Here is a 17,007-nt window from a genome sequence, read left to right as displayed (position 1 = left end):
TAGTCTGATCTATACTAAGTAATGTGCCCATGGATATAACAGGTTACAATTTTTAACAACCAGATTGATTATTTTTGGATTATTTACTAAATTCTCAAAAAATGAAGAAAGATGCTACAATATAAAGCTAGTTTGGTTATCAAAAGGCTTCAAAGTAAACCCAAGAAAGACCAAGGTGATGTTTGAAGGTGAAGAAGCTGGGGGCATATAACAGTGGATGCATGTCTGATTGGCAGGTGCCATAGAGATGTTGAGAGAAACTATGCATGGATTGTCTGATGTGGGCACACCGAAGATGTTAAATGTGAAAGGTGGTCTAGAAGAGGTGAGTGTGATTGTTATTTGTAGAAAGTGTGTGAGAAGCATGCAGAATGCTAATGTAGTAAGTGTAAATTTAAATATCAATAATGAAGTTGTTTTGGAGGAAGAAATGAACTTCTACTAAGGTGGCACATTGAATGAAGATGGAAGTGCAGACACAACAGTGCAGAAAGGGGGATGGGTACATTGAAAAAATTAAGGAGCCTCTGTGACATTGATGAGATCATTTATCAGATCTGTGTTAAAAAAACGTAGTGTTTACCGAAATATGATGTGGCCTATGAAAGTAGGACATGAAATACAGCTGAAAGGATAATGATCAGGTAGATTTGCTGATTATCACAGAGTGATAGGACAATGAATGTTGAGTTAAGAGAAAGGGTTGTTGTGGAGGAAATAAGTGCTGTTTTGAGAAGAAATGGACTAAGGTGGTTTGGACATGTTAGGTGAAAGGCTAAGAAAGATGGAGAGGATGAGGCTCCGAATGAGGCCAAGGAAGACGTGCTTGGATGTCTGGTTTTAATGATAAGAAAAGAATGGGCCTAACCATAAAGGATGTTGAAGACCATAAAAACTAAAGGAGAAAGGAGAACAAATGGCAAACCTGTGTTAAAATTGCCATGAAACTGGTGATGATGATTTACTAAGCTCTTCCAAGTTTCTGTAACATCAAGTCTTAGTATAATAAATTAATACAAATATGTGTGAGAGTCTACCTCTGATTGTGCAGGCACAGTGAGCTGAGATGGGACACTGATATCCGAATGTTTACACTCAATAAGGAAGTTTGCAGGAATCAGCAGGGGGTTCTCCACTCTCACTGTGGCCGAGGCGCTTTGTCGCACCACCGCAATCATCTCAATGGTACCAATGGCTGTAGGAGGTGTAGCTTTAAAACTGACAAGATAATAAAGATACTCCTGTGTTGTTTCATTCTTGAAAGTAACCTGCAAACCAAAAACAAGAATGGGTTTACAAGAAGGTCTTTACTACTAAGAATTATCAATTGTGGTTACTACACTTTTCTTAAACATTTCTGCAATATTATCCATAAATAAATATAGGTAAAGAAATGCTACATTTATTGTCATAAGGGGGTATAATGTCACCTTGAGCTAGGAAATCATTCATGGTCTATTTTGATATGTATTCTGAAAATATCTGTGTTGGAAAATGTGACTCGATTAATCTATAAACTTGCATTTTTTGATGTTTTAATCATATTTGTGGTATAAAACTCAAATGCTGCTCCCAGAAAAACTTGGTTTCCAGTAAGGCCAGGCTATATGGCTTAAATCAATGCCATAGTTTATAAAATCCATTCATTGACCGGACATGCCCCAAGGATGGGTTCCATATCCTCCCCTCAGATTCCAGTACTATCAAGTGTGGAACGTGGCCTGGACACAGACAAATGGACAACGGTTTATCACCCAACACACACATGTTTATTCTGTACAATATTTACAGTGTAGTCCGTGCACAAACCCACTGCCTCCAGTACCGATCTGGTCAAGTCAAGGCCTCTCTTTCCAGTGCCTTCCTTCCGGCCAGTTCCACTCCTCTCTCTCTCATCTCTCGTCTACTTCCACTTGACTCTTGACACCGAATGAAGGGAGGCGGCCCCTTTTATAGCAGCCCAGATGGGCACCAGCTGCTCGCCGATACTCCTCCACGGACACTCCCCTGTGTGGCGGAAGTGCCGGCTGCGCACCCGGAAGCCCTCCGGGTGCCCCAGTCTTCTTCCCCCCAGCACTTCTTGGTGTGGTGGAAGTGCTGAGGTCCAGGGTTCTTCAGGCACCGGGGCGCTGGCGGTGGCCACGGGCCCCTACAGGGTTGAGCTTCCAAGCTCTGAACCTGTGGTTCCCAGTGCAAACAGGGCGGTCGCCCCCTCGTGGTCCGGAGGAGGCGCAAGCCTATCTCCGGTCCTCCTGGGCGTCCCGGCTAGGTACCACCCCCAGCCACGTGCCACACACGACAGAACAATTCTCCATAGGACAACTGTGACCATCCAGAATTGCTTTACATGTTTCACCATTCACCGTGTCCCATAAAGCAAAATGTGGGCATAAATGATGCTGAAACAATCACCCCATACAATAACAGTCACTGAAAGAAGACTCCTCTGACCAGATTTTTTTTTGCCACTGCTCTCTAGACTACTTGTAGTTTTATTTTTGCACTAATATACCTACAAAAGTGTATTGAAGGAGTAATAGTGGATCTATGCACTACAGTCTGACCACTGCACTCCTCCCTGTTGAGCTCTCTATAGATTGTTGTTGATGAAACTTCCTGCACCTGTCTTAGCTTCATATTTACATTCAGATGATGGCTGTCATTTCTTCCTTGCATTTTGAATCAGTTAAGGGACATCATGGTGACCGAATCTGAGATCTTGTCCATACATGTAACTAGCTGGTGAAGCCTTTACCTCTAACTTCCATGCCTTTCTTTCATTCAGTCTGACATAGCAACTTTTTAGTTTTGCTGCAGGATGAGCAGTCATTATCACTGTGTCCTAACAATCAGAGCTCTCACAAAGATCTCTTCTCTGGTCCATTGTAACAAACACAAGAAGTAACAGGATTAGCCCAGCATTCTCTCACATGACCTTAATCTTAATGGGATGTAAAATAGAATTTGAATCTTCATTATTAAGCTGCATAGAATTGTACATTCTAAATTATAAAGGTAAGAAAACCATATTGCCCATGTGCCTTTTTTATGCCACTGTCCCTTTTTGTAGAGTACTCTGTACAAATAACAGTATATCATATCACTGGCAAACAAGTTGACGTCAGTGGACACTGTGTTTGCTTCTTCAGTTCTCTTTAGAATATCAGAACAATTCTGATTAGAATACACCCTGTAGCTCCACAAACTCTTCAAACCTATTCATCTAATTATAACAGTAACTAAAATGTCTCCAACATTTTATCATCAAATTCAAAGCTGTAATGTCTGATAGTGGCTCTTTAATTCTGGGGGATTATGAGGTGACGGGTGTGGATGGAGTGAAATTCTGAAATTAGCCTTAATTTAATAAACTTAAAAAAATAAAATATATAAAAGTAACATCTGCTAAATAAAGTTCACCTGAAAAATATCTGTCATATGGTTGTTCTTTACAAAATTATTAATGCCAGCACCAAAAGGTTTACCCTTTGATTTCAGTTCTGAGTGATGCCTGATCTCTAATGAAGGACTTGTTTTCCTTAAAAGTATGACCTGAAGGCAGAAATGTTAATCTCACTGCATGTTGTCGTACTCTCCATCGTGACACAATCAAGTGGATGCTTTAGGCTTTCCTTGTTTATTTTTGTTTTTTTTTACCATACTGGTAAAAACAAAAATTGTTTCATACATTGGTAAGCCTTGCGAGGGCAGTCATCTCTTCATTGGTTCTTGTTACTTTAATGATAGCATAATCAGAATATATTGAGCCTGAATTCCAAGTTATCAAGACAGTGCAACAGATGACTTGTTTTTGTCTTCGTGTTTTGCTTATATTTTGCCCATTATTATGGTGCTGTCACTATCATCAACGTTTTTAAAATGAACAACCCATTTCATCCTGTTCAGGATCGCTGGGACATGAACCTATTCAGGGTGGATTGCTCAGTCAGTAATGAGGTGCTTGTGCCAATGGAATTTATAGACAGAGGATGAGAACCTTCTAGTAATAAGTGAGGTATGGTAAATTATAGAGAGAGAAGTGTGAGACAGCAATTGTGTCACCCTTAAAGTTTATCTGAACAATGCTCACTGCAGAAGTACACAATCCGTGACATACACAAGACTCTCTGGCACTAGAGAAATGAGTTGGCTTACAGTAGGTGCAGTTGGTGATTTCCTGTTTTTACCTTAACACTGAATGTCCCTTCCTTGTAAGAGAAAAAAGAAAGCTTGTAGTCCCTCTTTGCTGATGCAGGAACATCAATGTAGTCTAAACCCTTCAACTGGGTAGTAGCATCCATTTTTTCTGGTTTAATCAATTCTATATTAACGCGGAACCTTAAAAGAGGTAGAAAAATGAGAACATGTAAAGACCTGGAAAAGATTCTGGAGTATTTCTGTAATTCTGCTATTAAACTATAGATTAGCTTTTTAGTTTAACCCTGTTTTGGTTCATATCTTACTGTGGAAGGACTTAGAGAAATTATAGAAACTACACAACAAAGACATTTCTAAGTCACTTCAGTCTTGTCCACCTAAGTATGAATTCCTTTTTAAGAGTAAATTCATTTTATATGACTGAGGCTTCCAGTCTTATGATCTAATCATATTATCATCTCACCTCTGTGGCTTAGGTAGCCAGTTGCTAATAGACAGCAGCTCTGAGTAGGGTGTCTTGCAGGGCACCTCCCGTGTGATGGTACTTATGGCTTTTGGAGGATCAGCAGTGCCTTGAAGCACATAAAGTAGTCCTGTACCATCAGGAAAAGGGAAGAACACTGTACCCTGAGAGAAGCAGTCAGAGAAAGCATTAGAACTTTTGAGCTTGATAAATACAGTGCATCATTGCGGAGAGAGAAGTGCAGCAGACTCATCAAGATATGAATACACAGCTGTCTGATTCAAATAAATGGGTTTAGTTTAAGATGAAACACATTTAATATTATTTTATTTTCCCCAGAGCAGAATAAATTTTATTATTCATTACAACTACAGAGCAAATTTCAGATACTCACAGAATAGAAATCATATATGAAGTATGCCATTAATAATTTAAGAATTTTGCGCCTTTTGGCCCTGTGCTATACGGTGAGCGCTTAAATAGCTATTTGGTATCACTTCCAAGAGTGTATGCCCACCACCTGCCAAACAGACAAAGTTTTACTAAAACATTGTTAAACAGTCCGCTCTTGTGAATGAAAATTGGACACGTTCAAATATGAACGAGCATTTGAATTGTAGTCTGGCCAGTCATCGTTACATTTATATTCATATCCACAAGTGCAGTACCTCGTGATAATTTAACAATAGTCTTCATGGGTGAAGTGACCTTCAGCTTGTTGAAGAAACTCAGATATGCACACATACAAGGCATATTCTCTTCCTGATAATGTTACCACTTGCTTTTCTTTAGTCTCTCATTGCACGTTTTTTTAGGATATCCTATGAATCGCAGTGTTAGCCAATGAATGAGCTGCTACTGGGCTGAACTCCTGACCAATAAATGAGCTGGGGAGGCATTTGTTAAAGGTGGGTTCACAGAAACGCTGTCGCCTGGCCACTATGACATTTTTAAATACTTATAGAATATTTTGTTAAGTGCAGGATTTTTTTGTTTGTTTTCATTTTTCCAAATATGCAATTTTAGGTACCTGATGAATGCAAAACCATGGAAACCAATGGAATAACTGTAGTTACCTTCAGAAGAAATTAATACTATGCAGTATTTTCATTATTTACATCCTATTTATATCTAAGACAACTTACAGCAACTGTCAACACAGTGAAAATACACTATCCATTTGAGAATAACAAGCTGGATACCCTTCTGTAAGTATCAACTTTTCCAAAGAAACCTGTTGACCGTTTAAATACCTGATGCTTTTTCCCATCTGTTGTCATGGTGAGGGGTCTATATGTGATTTCGTAGGGTTTGTTCTGTTGAGGCTCAATGGTGAAAGCTTGAGGTCCACTCCAGTATTCTCCTTCTATCACAGGCTGCAGAGTGCAATGCTTATTTGTTTTGTTTGACAAGGTGATGGTTTGGGTTTGACGACTTCTGACCTGGCATGCAAAATGTACAACCTAAAAAAAGAACAGAGAGGGAACTGTTTAAGTACAGCAGCATTTTTTTCAACATTCACGTTTTCTGTGGTTCTTTACACATGTTAACATGAACTGTATGTTTAATAAAAAAACAAGACCATTTCCCTTTTGCACATTGATTCCAGCGTAACAGTTTCTGGTGAAATACGTAGGTAGCACAATTAATTCAATGTCATATACTGTACAAACTTTAACATATACCCACCCGATTTAGATTCAACAAGGAAAACAGTCAAGTTAAAATTTTTAGCCTTCATCTCAAAGTATACAACAAAGTCAGATAATCAAAATACTGACCTCCTTGACTACAGATGCACTGACACAAGAACCTGCCAGAGTCAGTTTGAGGGGCTTGCCCCCTTCAATAGAGCAGAACAAATTATCATAGCGGATATCTTGACTTAATTCCTTTGGAGAGAAGGTCACTTCAAAGGTCACTTCCATGCCAGGTGAGATATATCCTTGCTCTGGTTGAATTGCAAAGTCAGGAGCAAAACTGTTGATATTCCATTTAAAACTGAAAGCAAAACAAAAGAATGAATATGCATCTAATATAGACGTAACACAAACTAACATGTGTTTTGAGATGCTGATATTAATCAGAAGCTCAGTGTGAGTGAGAGTAGATGTGTATACAGGTGTCAAGGCGATGGATTAGTTTGTTGTGCCCAATAAACGCTAGGCCATGAAATTCTGAATTAGAATAGTAGATCAGAATATCAATGAATGGGTAAATGTTCTGCATATGTTTCCAGAAATTCTAGTAGAACACACCTGGCACCAATATCTCCTGTGTTTTGCATTACTAATCTGCGGGTAGCCTGGCTGCGTTGAGCAACTGCACCAAACGGGATGTAGTCCTGATCCAAGTTGATCTCCATTCCCTGGCAACTTCCACGTAGTGCAAACAAAGAGCGCAGAATTCCACTGCTATCCATCATCACTTCATCCATGAAAGTGGCCATTCGACGCTTGGGTGCAAATATTATTTCCACCAAACAGCGGCCACCAAGGGGTTTTAGTGTTATATTACCTGATGGATTGACACATAATACCTAGAGAAATAAAACATACCATTATCTACAGTACAACTAACAGTTTTCATGTAGCAGTATACCACTAAGCAGTTACCATTTCCCTTGACTTAGATTGACATGGGCACACCTCAGTTAGACTAAAGGATCAGCTGTCAACCAGCTCTTTCTGGCTCTTTTATTCTTTATCATTCCAACCTTCTCACCTCTTTGTCTAAACTGCAGGTATCTCTTCAATCAGCTTTTTAACTTTGTTGGAGTTCATGTTATCCATTTTAATTTTTCTTCACTAATTCTCTTATTCGTTTTTACTAGCATTATTTCAATTTCCTGCTCTTGCCTATTAGCCCTCCTACTTCTGTTTTTTCCTTAATTCATTTATGGTTCAAATAATTGAAATATTGTTCTTTGTCCTTCTTCCAACCACAGGACCTGATTTAAATAGCATGTTAAACACTGGATTGCCGTTGTTTTGGATCTTTTTGTTCTCTTCATATAAGTTATCCTAGAAGTAGCCTGTTAAAGCCCATTAGAGCACTCCTTGTGTGATTTTGGGCTATACAAAAATAAATTGTATTGTATTGTATAGTAGTGCCATTTGTGGGTTCACCGACAAAAGCGCGATAGACATATGCGCCCCGACAAAATCACGACGGACAAATGAGCGCCGACAAACCCGCTAACTGGTTTTCGACAAATGCGCACCGACAAAATCACGAGAGAGGCCAAGAGAGTGAGACGCGTACGTGCGCATTATGTACACATTATGTGCTAGGTTATAACTGTTATAACTGCTGATGGCATGCCGCAAACAAATAACTCAGTCGAGGGTTGGCATAACGCGTTGTATACAAAGCGGAATTACCAGCAGTCAGGCAGCCAGCAAGTCTACATACGCGCAACTATCAAGACGTCTTGCTGCAATTCTTCCTACAGGGCGTGATCTTAAGGACTATCTGAATGCCGTGCTGATGGCATGCCGCGTCTCATAATATTGACTTCTAAAATAAACATTATTATATATGCTTTAAACTAGTAATTCATATTTAATGAAACTTTCGCAATTTTGTCGGCGCGCATATGTCTATCACGCAAATGTCGGGTCACATATTTGTGGTCTGATCAGTTTCTAAAGTTTATTTCATATGAAAACTTTGAAATTCACTCAGCTTCAGAATCCACTGCTGGATTTGGCACGTATCTCTGTGTATCTATGAAAGTTTTTTTGCCTGGATTTCTTGTGTTTCGTTCACATATCAATGATGTACATATTAGGTAACTGGTGATTGTCTCCATATGTGAGTGTGCTAAGCAAGGAACTGGTGCTCCTTTCAGTGTTTGTTCCTCCCTTCCACACAATATTTCCAGGATAAGCTCTAGTGTTATGAGCCTGAAATAAATTAAGCAAACTGAAAGACTGATACCCTTATTATAATTAGACTTGTGTTTATATTCTTATTCTAATTTTAATTCAATTACAGGCTCATGTGGAGCTGGTTCATCCTAAAGTACAGCATTGCTCAATCAAACCAAGTAAGAATAGATTAACCAGCATATAATCGTACACTGCAGAGTTTGACACAGAAGGAGCCTAGGGTGGGATCTGAATCACCATACCTGAAACTGTGAGGTAATGGAACCACCATGCCCATACATAAAATGTAACTTTTTTTAAGTAGCCACTTTTGTGAGGAATAACATGTTGGCATCACAGCCATTTTGTTTTTGTCAGCCAAAACTGACAGCAAAACAAGGAAATGATGGGCCGTATTGTCTGTTTCCGCTGGATCAGTTATGTCTGTTTCAGTATGAGACCTGGGAATTCTTCACAGTTTTGTCATGTTGGGGTAATATATGTTCAGTTTAATTAAATAAGTAACTACTGACATTAATTTCCAGTCAGTTGTTTTTAAAATGTGTTTCATCCATCCATTTCCTAACCCGCTGAATCCGAATACAGGGTCACGGGGGTCTGCTGGAGCCAATCCCAGCCAACACAGGGCACAAGGCAGGAACCAATCCTGGGCAGGGTGCCAACCCACCGCATGACACACACAAACACACCCACACACCAAGCACACACTAGGGCCAATTCAGAATCGCCAATCCACCTAACCTGCATGTCTTTGGATTGTGGGAGGAAACCGGAGCGCCCGGAGGCAGGAAACAAACCCCAGGCAGGGCACCAGCCCACCGCAGGGCACACACTTACACACCCACACATACTAGGGACCATTTAGAATTGCCAATGCACCTAACCTGCATGTCTTTGGACTGTGGGAGGAAACTGGAGTGCCCGGAGGAAATCCACGCAGACATGGGGAGAACATGCAAACTCCACACAGGGAGGACCTGGGAAGCGAACCCGGGTCTCCTAACTGTGAGGCAGCAGCACTACTATCTGCACCACCTGGACCATAATCCCTTAACCATAATGTATTTATTTATTTCCTTTATGGTGGCAGACACAGAGACATGTTAACAGAATTCAGATGGTAAGCAAACCTGGTCAGTAACAGATGTTTTGAGACATTAAGTATGCTAGTCAGAGGCAAAGCTTCATCTTGTCCATCCATCCATTATCAAACCCGCTACATCCTAACTACAGGGTCACGGGGGTCTGCTGGAGCCAATCCCAGCCAACACAGGGCACAAGGCAGGAAACAAACCCCGGGCAAAGTGCCAGCCCACCACAGGGTACACACACACACCAATCACACACTAGGGCCAATTTAGGATCGCCAATGTACCTAACCTGCATGTCTTTGGACTGTGGGAGGAAACCCATACAGACACAGGGAGAACATGCAAACTCCACGCAGGGAGGACCCTGGAAGCGAACCCGGGTCTCCTAACTACGAGGCAGCAGCGCTACCACTGCGCCACCGTGCTGCCCGATGTATCTTGTATGTCTGTTAAATGCACAAGAAAGTAGCAGAATTTATTTAGAAAGCGAATCCAGAGGTGAATCGTGGTTTTTAACTGGGAAATAAAAAAAAATAAAAATAACCAAGGATCAATACATGTGACAAAAATGGGTCAAATATAGAGGGCTGGAGTTTGAAAACCAATAGATACATAGTACAATGGCTGACCCCCAAAGGTCCTGTAAAAAGACAGGTTCCCCTCTGGGATTAATACCATGCCATTTATACCAAAATAACCAGAGCCAAAACATAAACTGTAATCAAAGATGCAGAGCCACATTGTGTTAACCAGAAATATTTCAAAAATTAAAGTTTGTAAAGGTTTTATTTAAATCCAGTCAAGGACAACCAGAAAGTGGCATGATGCAACCTTTATACTCTTGACCTGGATATGACACGCGTCGCACACTTGCAATTCACTCTGCAACCGTCCAAAAATGACTTCTCCAAATGGCAGTGGCTCCTAAGAAAATTAATTTGTTGTTGCTGGAAAAGACAACTTACTCTCAACATCGTTAAAAAAATGTCAGACACCAAAATTAATGTGACCACAAGATTATATGGTCTCTAAAACCTCTAAAATGACGTCTAGGCAATTTTTAGAGCTCAAAGAGAATTAATCAAAACTCAGAAACAAGAGCCTGACCATGAGAGTGTGTTGCGAATGGGGTGAGCTGGTGAGGGAGAAGCAGCGCTGAGCGCATATTTTGAAGAAGAAATGTGAGTGCAAGCATCGAGTGGACAACGGCAACAAGCTGCAGATGCCTTTGTGAACAAGATGTTTAACAGTATATAAATGTGCATCAGTAAAACAAAAAAGTTGTATTTTTTTTAATATTTCCTGCCTTTCTTAATGTCTAATAGTGGCAATTCATGAAATGCTTTAAAATGTTAAATGGCCTACTGTATAATAACTGCTGTTTTTGAACGTTCAATAAAGCTACACACAGCTCTTAAAATAAATATGGTCATCCAAACTGACCTAAAAACATATTTATTTTGTTTGTTTGTATAAGTATGGATCCATATATGCAGAAGTTATGAATTACTGTTAATGCTGCATCCCTTCAAATTATGTTGAGTGCCACCTCTTTTAGTTTTTTGCCACTGTGTGTATATGGCTAGTTAAAACAAAATATGTGGATGATAACAGTTAGGGAAAAACTCCATGAATGGAGTAAGTTTAAACGGTATGCCGCCTCAAAGACTTGGTCGAGTAATACCAACACATATGCACATATTGTTATATCTCTAGTGTGTCTCGTCCCTGAGACTGTAAATTTTCAAACTATGAAACACTTCTGGATTTCAAAGAAGGTATTTGGAAATACTAGTAAATGCAACCATTACAAATGATGATCTTGTATTAAGAGTGCGAATCATTCCAGCCATTCAAACAGATGGTTTCCTGTCTGATTGTTTAAGTGCAGAGTCATTGGAAAGGTTCAAGCCTTTATGCGTATTATGCTGCCAGTTCAAATCTGGGCATTGGAAGGACTTACCCACTTATATGAAGATTAGCAATTACACCAAAAAAGTAATGCAATCATTATAAGTGATCTGTAATGTAAATACAAACAGACCTCTCAACCAACTAAAGAAATTGGCTAAACAGCAACTATTGTGAGTGTGTCATACGAAAGTTTCCTCAGTGTCTTCCCTTGATTTATTAGTGAGTGTACCTTAGAGTCGAGTAACGTCTGTTGAGTCAGGGCCAGGACAAAGTTCACAGGAGCAAGGCTTTTATTGACCACAGGAATGACCTTCTTTACTGTCTCTCCAGTCCGTAAAGCTCCCAGATTCACAATTTTATGTTTTGCATCCTCAACTTCAACCTAAATACAAATAACATTAGTAAAATAACTTAATAAAAATGCACCATCTGAAAAATATTTACATTTTGAAAAATCAGCATTTATTTTCACCTTCATCTCTGTGCCCTGGCCAAGAATCTCCACAGTCTGCTGGCTGAATCCATTGATGTCAAAGATGATTTTATCCTGATACATGATGGGTTCTCTTGGATAGAAGGTTATAGGAATCTCCAGGACACTACTGGGAAGCAGGACCTCGGTGTGGCAGTCCACTTCTAAATGTGCAGTACTTGAGAATAGACACTCAATTCTAAAGAAGAGAATGCAGAATCTTATTAAAAGTAATTTAATAGCGCCCTGGTGTAATCTGCAATAGATTAATATATTAATAGTAGCAGAATACCATTCTAACCCTAGTGATGCGAAACTAAATCAAGGATGCGGTGTTGTAGTCTGTCAAATCAGGCTCTTGAGAGGAAAGTTAAAATATGATTGAAATTGTGTTGCCTTTAGCTAAGCTTTCACTTGCCAATATTTGGAAATGGTAAGTAAGCACAGAACTTTCACAATTTGTATTCATCCATTTATGAATGGATCAATGTCAATCTAGCTTAATCCAATTCAGGGTCTTCACGTGAAGGGCAGGTGTGAGTTTGCCTTTAGAGGAAGCAGGATTGGAATGGCACATTAATGCACACAATCATTCATACAGAACCAGTTTAAAGTTACCAATTAATCTATCCAGAATTTGTGTCAGGTTTGTGAGAAAACCAAAGCTCCCAGAAAATATTCAGCTGGGGTTCAAGGTGTGCACCCGCACAATACACTGGCCTGGAACTGATCTGATGCCCCGTGCACTTAGAAGTTACATAAGTTATCCATCAATCCATTTTATGAATCTGCTGCCAATTTCAGTCAAGAGAATGCTTTATCAAATGCTGGGAATTTGACATCAATTCATGGCAAGGCACATTTATTAATGTGATCCCTACACTAACTAAATCCATCTTTGAAACGTCAAAGGAAACTGGAGCTCAAAAAGAAATCCTGCCAAATTTTAAACCCATCTGCCTGCAACTAACCACTATGCTCTCAGGTATGCCCTCCTTGCTTCTGATAAATCATAATTCAGTAAATTATCCATCCATCCATTATCCAACCCACTATATCCTAACTACGGGGTCACGGGGGTCTGCTGGAGCCAATCCCAGCGCACACAGGGCGTAAGTCAGGAAACAAACCCCGAGCACACACCAAGCACACACTAGGGACAATTTAGGATGGCCAGTGCACCTAACCTGCATGTCTTTGGGAGGAAACCCACACAGACACAGGGAGAACATGCAAACTCCACGCAGGGAGGACCCTGGAAGTGAACCCAGGTCTCTTAACTGCGAGGCAGCAGCGCTACCACTGTGCCACCGTGCCAGGGTCCAACACATGACTCTTTCTGCATAAATCTTTGATTTTATTAATAAAATCTTGTAAAAGAATTTGCTCAAAAAATACAGAATCATCTTGGTTGGGCAAAATCAAAAAGAATGATTTTGAAAAACTGATGAGTGAACCTGGCTGAATTCACTTCATCCTTAGTTTGTTGAAATCATGAAAATGTTCGTAATCTTTCCCATACTTTATGCTGGACCGATTATTGCGGCCAAAAATGTGATCTGAGGTGTAAGGCTTCAATGCTAACCATTGCACCACTAGGCCTACTTGTGATAAAAATAATAGACTTAAATATCAGAAAAGTAGAATTTCTTTCTAGCAGTGGCACAGAGGAAGAATGAATTTACTAAGGATTGCCATAAATAGGTGTAAAACATGGATTCATACTATTAAAGGGGTAAGCTCACATACTGTATTACATGCAGGTCACATACAAGTCCATACAAGACACAAATATACCCACACATTTCCAGTTTCCTTCTGCGTACACATATTGTGTTTAAATGTATTTGCAAGTTGGCTACTAATTTTTAGCCCACTGCTAGGTGCTATATACAGTATATCGGTGTTATATACTCATGGGCTGTACCATGCAACATTGGATGCTACTGCTCCATGATGTCATGCAGATCTTGCAAGAGTAAGAACGTAGCAAATATCCTAAAAAATATTTGACAAACAGAGCATATTTACTGCAAAAAGACGTTTTGGTGAATTTTGCCCATCAACACTAAATGAGAATAAATTGCCTAATAGCCTTTTATAGTGTTATTAACTATGGCAAGTTCATTATGAAATGATCCTTTATGAGTTCTCATGTCCCCAGACTGATATGCTGACAAACACACATACACACACAACTCCAAAAGTGGTATAGTTGATTTGAGATACGTAAAACATGGAAATCTGCAGAAATCTCCAAGTTGAAATTTGAATCCCAATACAATACATTCTCAAGATGAAACTTTGGTTGACTCAGGAAAGTAACAGATATGACGTGCCCAGCACCTGTCCTTGCCTTCATCAGATTATAGTTTGGAATTCTATATAACATTTCCTGTTATACAGAATCAAATCTGTATGTCAGACTACATGACTGACGCTCCCATTTATATGAAGTCTGCGACTGAAAATCAAATTCAAATGAGTGGCTTCAATGTCAGTCAGATAGGAGTTTCTAAAAATGGCACAGTCATAGCACTTATTGCTCAAGTGACATTCTGATGTTTCATTTTAGTGGTCTCACTTGTTAACCCTTAATTGCTTATTTCAGTCTTAAACAGCTACATTCACTGTTGTTAATGGCTTCTTATTAGCAATAAGATGCAAATGACAAAGAAGCCAACAGTTCTCCATATCACTTGCTTTTATTTACACGTGTGTGAATTCATCAGGCACTGTTTGTTTTAATAAAGCACTTAAAAGAAAAATGTGACAGACTAAAAATGATCCCTTTTAGGCTTGGAAAAGAAAAAATCTATGATTTAAGAACCAAACATTGCAGACTAACGAGCCATGCATTTAAATAAGCTCTGACATGGCAAGAATTGGTTTCTAATTAAGCAATTGGGTTGGAACAAAAACTTGCAGCCACTGCGACCCTCCAGGACTGACGTTGCCCACCCCTTGTGCAAATGAACTGTAGCTATAGATTTGAACTTTAATTTGTAATTACTCTAAGTACAATAACTGAGCAAACAGCTAATTATCCATTGTGGAAGCCGGCCCGGACAAAGACAGGCGGACACGTTAATGTCACCCAACACACGTTTATTCAAAATTACTTACAATGTCCAAGTGCACACAAACCCCAAAAGTCCCCACAATCCTGGCCAACAACAATGCCTCAGTTCCTTCAGGCTGCCTCCTTGGCTCCTCCACTCCACTCCCGACTCTTGCCATTGTATGAAGGGAGGCAGCCCCTTTTATACACACCTGGATGTGCTCCAGGTGCTTCCCAGCAATCTCCCACCGACACGCCCCAGTGTGGCAGAAGTGCTGGCTGCGTACCCGGCAGCACTCCGGGTGTCCCCAGTCTTCTTACCCCCGGCCCTTCCGCCACACCCGGAAGGGCTCCAAAGGCACAGGGGTGCCCCCTGGCGGTGACCACGGCCCCTACAGGGTTGAGTTTCTAAGCACTGTAGCCGTGGCCCCCAAAGGAACCAGGGTGGTCGCCCCCACATGGTCTGGGGAAGGCGTAAGCCCTCCTCCGGTCTTCCTAGGTGTCCCGGCCGGGTTGCCGCCCCAGCCATCTCCGACACCATCCATCCATCCATCATCCAACCCGCTATATGCTAACTAAATAAATTTAATTATAAAAAAACTCAATAAAGAACTTATTTTATCAAGAGTAATATCTATAATAATAATTTCTAATTACAGTATTACAGTACCTGGCCTCTTTGTCTCCTTTATTTGTAATGCACAGTTTTTGTGTAGATGGGACCATGCCAGCATGATAGATGAAATTTGGTCCAAAGTCATATTTGGTAAAAGAAAAATGAACCCCTGGAGGTACACCAGCTCCATCAAATAAGCATCTATAAGTGGGCCCATTCTGAATCTAAATGAAAAAAATAAGTAAATTAAAGTTTAGTTTATGACTCCATATGTTAATATGTCATTGATAATTCTAACAAAGCTGCTAACTAAAACTATGGCGATCATTTCAGGAGCTTAACACAAGTGCCAAGTGACCACTATTGGCTGCATGCAATGAGAGCGTTTGATGCTTTCAAGTGTCAAGGTTACAGGGCAGATGGTCTGTGACTACCAGCCGTGTGCACTCATGTTACAAAGTACTGCCAAAGATAGTCTACTCTGTTATGTGTAAAATGAAGAGTGGCTTTACTAAATATACCGACTCACTTCTTTAAGAATTAACCTGGTATTGTCTATCTTTGGGTGTGGTGCCAACAGAAGTTAGTGCCACTGCCTCACTGATTAGCATCCCTGGATTCATTCCTGAAATTTGTCTGTTGATCTTTCCACAGCTACTCCAGTTTTTCTCCCACATCTCAAAGATTCTAAATGTTTCCCACTGTACGTGCAAGTGTGGGGTGTTTGGTTGAGTCAGTGATGGATTGCCAACATGTCTAGGATTGGTAAACAATCAACTGTTTGCAGTAATGCCTTACTTTTAGCTTCAGTCCAGTTTTCTTCAATGTGCATTTATGCTGGGGGCAGAAGACCAGTGTTGAGTGAGCCTGCATCCCTGGTTGCACACTCCCATTTTCTGGTTGCATTTTCAGAAACTGCAGCACATCTTCAGGTCCCCAGAACTCCCAGTGGAATTCCAGAATAAACCTGCCAGTGTTATATACGTGAAAGTCAATGGATATCTTCTCATTAAGTCCCACCTAGGGAAAAACAGGGCACATCAGTTAGCTTCTTCAGCAAAAATATCACCAAAAATAAATTTTAATTGATTATTTCTAGAAATCTTAATTAACTGATTAGTTTGCACTCCAATTATATGAGTTCAGGGGTGGATGCTGAGGGTGCTTCTTTGTAAAATGAACCTTTTGAAATGTGCAGGGACTTTACTGAAAGAGTAAACAGTATGCTCTCTCTATTGGCTTACTAAATGCCCCAAGTGGTTACCTTAATCAAAATCAATCATCTCATTATAGATGATATAATGAGATGATCCTATTATATCCTAGTTAGTTTTGCAGT

The 17,007-nt window shown here is 40.1% G+C and overlaps 1 protein-coding gene across 1 annotated transcript in view; it reads right to left on the bottom strand.

Moving 5' to 3' along the window:
* Positions 1 to 17,007, bottom strand: part of hydin (HYDIN axonemal central pair apparatus protein) — a 409,298-nt gene that overhangs the window by 9,914 nt on the left and 382,377 nt on the right. The window contains exons 74-83 of the mRNA XM_039762370.1: positions 16,467 to 16,688; positions 15,723 to 15,892; positions 11,992 to 12,190; positions 11,749 to 11,901; positions 6,880 to 7,160; positions 6,403 to 6,622; positions 5,875 to 6,084; positions 4,622 to 4,785; positions 4,188 to 4,338; positions 1,038 to 1,268 (exon numbers count right to left, since the gene is read on the bottom strand). Of these exons, the coding sequence (XP_039618304.1) occupies positions 1,038 to 1,268; positions 4,188 to 4,338; positions 4,622 to 4,785; positions 5,875 to 6,084; positions 6,403 to 6,622; positions 6,880 to 7,160; positions 11,749 to 11,901; positions 11,992 to 12,190; positions 15,723 to 15,892; positions 16,467 to 16,688 (2,001 nt within the window). The remainder of the gene's footprint in view (positions 1 to 1,037; positions 1,269 to 4,187; positions 4,339 to 4,621; positions 4,786 to 5,874; positions 6,085 to 6,402; positions 6,623 to 6,879; positions 7,161 to 11,748; positions 11,902 to 11,991; positions 12,191 to 15,722; positions 15,893 to 16,466; positions 16,689 to 17,007) is intronic.

Source organism: Polypterus senegalus, chromosome 9, assembly GCF_016835505.1.
Source record: "Polypterus senegalus isolate Bchr_013 chromosome 9, ASM1683550v1, whole genome shotgun sequence".
Taxonomy (NCBI): domain Eukaryota; kingdom Metazoa; phylum Chordata; class Cladistia; order Polypteriformes; family Polypteridae; genus Polypterus; species Polypterus senegalus.
This window is presented reverse-complemented; position numbering and strand designations above follow the sequence as displayed.